Source organism: Capsicum annuum, chromosome 7 (assembly GCF_002878395.1).
Source record: "Capsicum annuum cultivar UCD-10X-F1 chromosome 7, UCD10Xv1.1, whole genome shotgun sequence".
NCBI classification, from domain to species: domain Eukaryota; kingdom Viridiplantae; phylum Streptophyta; class Magnoliopsida; order Solanales; family Solanaceae; genus Capsicum; species Capsicum annuum.
The window spans coordinates 8,713,798-8,720,855 of NC_061117.1; the positions used below are offsets into that span (position 1 = coordinate 8,713,798).

The window sequence follows — 7,058 nt, forward strand, 5'->3', positions numbered from 1 at the left end:
ACGTAGTATTCTTCCTTTTTTCTACTAAATATATTTTTTATTGTTGGTATTTTGAATATTTTTTCTACACTTAGATCTAACTCTTTTCCTTTTATTTCGTCAAATATATTATTATCAAATATTATTTTTTGATCAGTTCCTTCTTCATTTAAATATTCTTCCTTTGTTATTATTTTTTTATCTTCTTCAGTTATTTGGTTTATTTTTATATTTTCTTCAGTCATTTGATTCATCTAAATCACTATCTATTTCATTATCTGTTTCATTTTTTGAAAATTTATATATACTATCTTCACTTTCTAATTCATAATCTATATAATCTATCTGCATATATTCTATATTTTCTATTTTTATTTCTGATATTTATTTCTTTTTTGGGGTTTTAGGCATTTTACAATCTCTAACTAAATGTCCTAGTTTTCCACAATTATAACAAGTACATTCTTTTATAGATTTATTTTTCCTATATGGTCTTTTATGTTTATAATTTTTTACATAATATCTTTTTCTTGGTTTCTTATATTTATATTTTGATTTTTTGTATTTCTTTATGTCTTTTTCTTTTCTTATAATATCTTTATTCACATCCAAATTGAGGTGCTATTTTATCTTTGCAACATGCTAAATTTTTTATTAATGTTTTTTTCATTTTTATTTCTTCTCTATATTTTTCACATAGATTTCTATACCATTGTTGTAAAAATTTTATTCTTGCTCCTAGGGTATCTACTATTTTTGCTTCATCCCAACTTTTTATTATTTTTGAACTAAATGGTTCAGGTAATTTGCTAAAATATAATCTTCTTATTTCTTTACTTTCTTCTGTATTATAAGTTCCCTTATAATAATATTCTTTAAATGCGCACGTATATTCATCTATATAGCACATATTACATATTTCTAATTTTAACATTAAATTCCTATTCATATCTTTTTCTTTATTTTGTTCTTCTTCTTCTATTGTTATACTGCTAAATTCATCTCTTGTAGCTACTTCATATTTTTTCAATGTTTCTGTTGGTGATATTTTAGTAGTTGTTGATGTTCCTTCTGTTTTATTATCAGATCTTAGTACTTTTTTACTTGCTTCGGCTAGGTTTAAAAACCATAATTTTACTGTTCCTATTAATGTCCTTTCTATATATTCTAGTGTATTTGTTGTATCTATATTATTATCTAATAATTGTTTTGACATGTATCCTGCCCATAATTGTATTGTTTTATTTGTGTCTATTATACAGTCTAAATCTAAAAGTTATAATTTTTATTAATTATTTGTTTTGGTGTCCATTTGTAGTATTCATTTTTAGGTTATATTTTTTAAACTTATCTTTATAATAATATGTAGGTTTTCTTATTTCTGATGTACTAGGTATTATATTTTCATCGTCTTCTTTATTAAGAGTATTTATTTCTGTGTTTGTATTTTCTAAATTTTCTTTATTAATTACTTATTTTTTTTTATTAATTTCTAACTTTTCTATATTTGTTAAGATTTCCATATATGTTTCACTACCTTCCGAATCATAATTATCTGTTTCTTCAACATCTATTGTATTTATTTCTAATTCACTGGTTTCGAATTTTTTATTTTTTATTTCTAATTTTTCTTTGAATTAATTTATCTCGTTTAGTAATTTTTGTTCTTTATCTTTTTTCTTTTTTTTCTTTCTGTCTTTTTTCATACATGTCTTTTAGCATTTGTAGTTCTTTTTCTAGTTCAACAATCTTGTTATTTTTAGTTTCTTCTATTTTTTGTATTTCTTCTTTATTTTTTTTCTTAGTCTTTGTAATTCGTGTATATTATTTTGAAGGTATTCTAAATATTCTATATCTTTTGTTCTAAAATATTCAATTAAATTCTCTTTTATAAGTATTTCTGTTAATCTTATTTCTTCCATATCTTGTCTCCAATATTTTAAATATTCATAGTTTATCATTTTATCCTAAAGTAGTTGTAATACTGCAAATTTCTTTGTAATAATTTATTCTAATTGTACTATATCTGATATTAAATTCTAGGTTATCTATTTTGTTAATTATCCTGTCTTTTTCTTCTATGAATAATTCTATGTCTAAATCATATTCTAAACTGTCTTTTAATTCTAGTTGTTTCATGGTTTTATCTATCCAAATTAGTCTCCCACAAGTTTCTTGTTATTCGATATCTCAATTTCTGTAATTGCTAATTTGTCATTTTTATGCTTTAATTATCACATTTTGTGTTGTTGTAGCTATCGTTTTGAATACTTGGTCATGCTTTATATAAGATTTTATCATAATTTCTTCATTTATGTAATTATTTTTTCAAATTGTTCTGAATTATTTTTTTCTGAGTTGAGCATTTAACAAAATAACCTTTAAAGAAAAGATTAGTGCATACTTGCTCTTCCTAGATTCTAGAGAGGTCTCTGTGAGATTACATTGAGTGTGCTATTATTGCTTATCAAAGTTTGGTATATCAAATGTATTTAAAAAAAATGCCCACTTTTAACAAGCTTAAAGAACCAAAATTGTTCATCTAATACTTGAGTGTATTTTAAACTTACAATTTAGATATGAGTGATTATTTTGAACTTACGACTAAGATAAAAGGATTATTTTTATCATTTCACTCATATTTTATACACACTTATGTAGTACTTTTTCATGTACTCTCTCTTCCTTTTCTCCCTTTTCCTCTTCGTTTTAAAAAAATAATAAACTATAATAAAAAAATAGCCCATTAATCAGGTATATATCAAAAAATTTTGGATTAAAAAAATCAAACCAAATCGTATTGAATTTGAATTACAAAAAAAGAAAAATTGAACCAAATTAGTACAGTTGGATGTTCAATGCAACATCTTTTGCTATAGCCTAAACTCGAAAAATCAAATTAAAGAATTGAACTAGCGTAATCACACAAGCGAGATCTGAAAAAAATATATTGTACACATATCTAATCCTTATCTTGAAAAATAAAGAGACTATTTTTGATAACATGTCAACATATACAATAGTGCTCCCTTTCAACAAACCTAAAGAACCCAACTTGTTCATAAAATACTTGAATGACTATTTTAAAACTACAGCGAAAGATAAAGCACCATTTCTATCATTTCTCTCACATTTCAACCCACCCCTCGCATAGTCCTTTCTCAATCTTATCGAACCAAAAACTAGCCCATTAACCAAGTCTATATCAAAAAAATTAAGATCGTATTGAATTTCAAAAGAAATTGAAAAATCAAACATAATTAGTGTAATTCTGTTGATGCATCCTTTTTATCAAAACCAAAAATCAAGAAGTTTAGAAATCGAATCGAAGAATTAAATGAGTGTAATAGCCAAAGTCAACATATATACAAATAGTGCTCACTTCTAACAATCTCAATAACCAAACTTGTTCTTAAAAATACTTGAGTGACTACTTTGTATCTACAACTAAAATAAAGGACTATTTCTATCATTTCTCTCACACACCACCTGCTCCTTTCTCAATCCTATCGAAACCCACACTCACACTTCCACTTCCACTTTAACCTTCTTCGCTTCCCTCAAATTTCTAAAAATGAGTATTTGATCCCTATATTAAAAAAAGTAAAGAGGCTATTTTCAATAGCATGTCGACTTAAAAGAACTAAAGTTGCTCATAAAATACTGGAGTAGCTATTTTGAAACTACAACAAAAGATAAATACTACCATTTCTCTCTCTCTCACATTTCACCCCCCACCCCCCCTGCCACCCCAAAGTCCTTTCCTCAATCTTATCAAAACCCACACTCACACTTCCTCTCTAACTTCTTCATTTCTCCTTCCTCCCCCAAAACCCTAAAAATGGAACATCCATTCTTCATAAATGGCCCACCAACAAACCGATCTGAAGCTTTACGTTGGCTATCAATCGCCGAGAAACTTCTCACTAATCGTGACCTCGTTGGTAGCAAGTCCTTCGCAACGCGCGCTCGGGAATCTGATCCCTCGTTAGCTCATCCCATAGACCAAATACTCTCAATCGTTGATACGTTAACAGCTGGAGACAAGCGCATCAACAATCATCACTTCGATTACTATTCCATCCTCCAAGTGCCTCCCAATCAGACTCAGAATTTCGAGTTTATAGCAGATCAGTATCGACGTTTTGCTCTGCTATTGAACCCGCAGAATAATACCTTTCCGTTTTCGGATCAGGCTTTTGGTCTCGTCGTTGATGCTTTTTCGGTCCTTTCAGATCCGATGAGGAAGAGTATGTATGATAAAGAATTGGGGTTCTTTATTAATCTTTATCCTGTTGCTGCTGCGTCTGCTGCGTCCGTACCGACGTCGGTGAGCTTCGTTCAGCAACAGCAGCAGCAACCACAGCATAGTGGTAGTGCTTACGGTCATATGCAAGGGTCGAATACTGCAGACCAACTGTTTGTTAATATGCCTAGCCAAGATTCACAAGGGAGCTTCAGTAGAGATCCGCAAACTGGAATTTCTTCTATGCCAATGCCCGTGACATTTATGGGAAGCTCGGGTTCGGAGCAAGAACAACAGCAGCAGCAGCAACAACCACCTGTAATGTCTATGAGGCAACAACAAGCACAACAGCAGCAACAGCCACCAGTGAGTTCTCTTTCGTTTTCGAACATTGATGAACAGCCTGCTACATTCTTGAATTTGAACCAACCACAGCCGGTGAGTTCTGAGAGAAGCTTGAATAGAGAAAACCCGCCACCATTTGGTATTGGGTTGAGCTCGACTCGAGGGAGAGAGCCTGAGGTGGTTTCTGTTGAGCAGCAGCGCGGGAAGCAACAGCCCCCGGAACGAAGAAATGAGAATGTGGTGGGGAATAATGAAAATACTAGAGCTGCTAGTACTAGTAACAATAATGTGAAGGAGAAAGAAGGCAGAGTAGATGGATCAGAGAGTAGGAATATACCGAGTTTTTGGACTGCGTGTCCGTATTGTTATGTTATGCATGAGTACCCTTTGGAGTATGTTGATTGTACACTAAAGTGTCAAAATTGTAGGAGGGCTTTTCAAGCTGTTAAGGTTGCTGCTCCGCCGATTGTTGATGGCAAAGAAGCTTATTTCTGTTGTTGGGGGTTCATGCCTTTAGGATTTTCTGTGGAGAGTTATCAGAGAAGTAGAAATAATGTCTCAAGCTGGTCTCCGTTTTCGCCCATGTTTGCTGTTCCGAGCTCTGGGGTAAATGAAGGGAGGAAAGCAAATAATCATGCTGTTGGGGGACAGGGTAATGTGAGTACCTATGGCAATTTGCATAATGCTGGTGGGTCGAGAAGTCGGGCTGGACGAAAGCAGTCTGCTCCAAGGATGATTTACAGTGATGATGATGACGACGACGACGATGTACTTGTTGACATATCGGAGGTACTTTCTGATGATGCTTGATATATTGGAGGTCCTTTCTTAGAGATACTACTCTAAGGTAGAGAAAGGTAAATTCTTGAGGTAGTTAAGTAGTAGGAGAAGGAAAGAGAATCAAGCCTTTCATTTTCACTTCAAAAACTTATCTTTTCATTAGTTTTCTTTGATTATCGTGTCAATATCTAGTCTAGTTGGTTAAGGTACTTAGCTCTCATCCTAGAGACCCGGGTTCAAGTCCCTGCAACGGGAGAACTCTTAACGACTTTCTTGATCCGAGGGTATTATCGGAGACAACGTCTCCAACCTACAAAGGTAGGGTAAGGTCTGCTTATACCCCACCTTCCCCAGACCCCATGTGCGGGACTCTGCAGTGTATGTGTTGTATCGTGATGATATGTTGTTAGCTTCTGTTGGCTTTAGTTATTCTCTTATGAAGTAAACTTTGTGATTGAGGAGTAGATGAAACTAATCTGTAACTTATTTCATTAGCTCAATACAATTGGCTTCAAAGATGATTGTTCTTTTGATTTTCAATTTTCCATTATTTAATTGTTTCTGTATATTGGCTTTCATAGTGAATGAGCAAAGAAATATTAGTTGGTTTGAGAGAAATGGATTGTATTACCTTAAATTTAGCACCGGATAAGGATAGGAGTTTGACTGGAATATTAGTTGTTAGTATAAGGATAGTTGTATTGGGCAGTTCATGTCTAAATTTAAGTTTGATATGGATGCCTAATGTGCAGGGGTGCTCTATAGTCTGGTTCCTATCCCTGGTAACCGTAAGTCTTGTTTTGACTGAGGGAAGGTGAACTTTGCAAACACGCTTATTTTGTTTGTAAGAACAGGACTTCTGACTCCAAGCCTACCCTACCCGAATTTTTCAGCTATTGATGTCGCCTTTTGTTGATACAACTATTCTTCTCGCTACCTACTAGAAAAACCTCTTTAATGAAGTTGTTGCCCTAAAGCCACAATCGTAACACCAGAGTCGGAGCCCAACAAAAAAAATAATAATAATGCATATTCCAGTTATATTAATTATAGTAGATTGCTGATATTACTTAGAAAGTGCCTGCTGCACGGTCTATTTTGGGATTTGGACCTGATAAGCAATTTGGTTCTTGGTAGCTTAGTTTACCACTTAGGTATTTTTGAACTTTTTGTAGCGGATGACTTCTGCCATTGTTGTTGAATGCTGATTTTTCTGTTTTGAGAGCTTCAAATATATTTTGAAAGACCTAACATCTTATTAATACACTTTCAAGTGAAGTGGAGATGAGCTTGTCAAATGCTGTTTAAGATTCTATTGTTCAGGGGTATCTCGACTTGTAACAACATTGATAAGCTCTTTCCTATTCATTCGAACCTGCACTCCCCGTCTTTAGACTATTAGAAATGTTAAATTCAAAATGGTTGATGCGATGATTCCACCAGAGACACAGCATTGTGAAATAATTTAGATTATTTGAACTACACGACATTTACCCCACTCTTCTTTCTTTATAACGACACATTGGCTTATGCAACCTGTGCATTATGTGTGCGATTGTTGTATTGTTTGTTGCACACTTTGTGAATGCATTCATGATAAACTGTTTGTTAAGTAAATTAGAACACCATGTGAGAAAAGAAGGGGAAGAGGTTTACAGAATTGGAACCTGTATGCTGTATAAAATGCATTATTTTACTTGTTGGTGAC

The 7,058-nt window shown here is 32.7% G+C and overlaps 1 protein-coding gene across 1 annotated transcript; it reads left to right on the top strand.

Annotated features, from left to right (window-relative positions):
- Window positions 1-3,498: 3,498 nt before the first annotated feature.
- Window positions 3,499-5,868, top strand: LOC107853225. Its single transcript, XM_016698221.2, has one exon. The coding sequence runs from the start codon at window positions 3,821-3,823 to the stop codon at window positions 5,378-5,380; it is 1,560 nt and encodes a 519-aa protein (XP_016553707.1). The 5' UTR covers window positions 3,499-3,820; the 3' UTR covers window positions 5,381-5,868.
- Window positions 5,869-7,058: the final 1,190 nt, after the last annotated feature.

What these genes read in the sequence shown, in the direction of transcription:
- LOC107853225 (XM_016698221.2), top strand. Translation starts at nt 3,821, where the DNA reads ATGGAACATCCATTCTTCATAAATGGCCCACCAACAAACCGATCTGAA.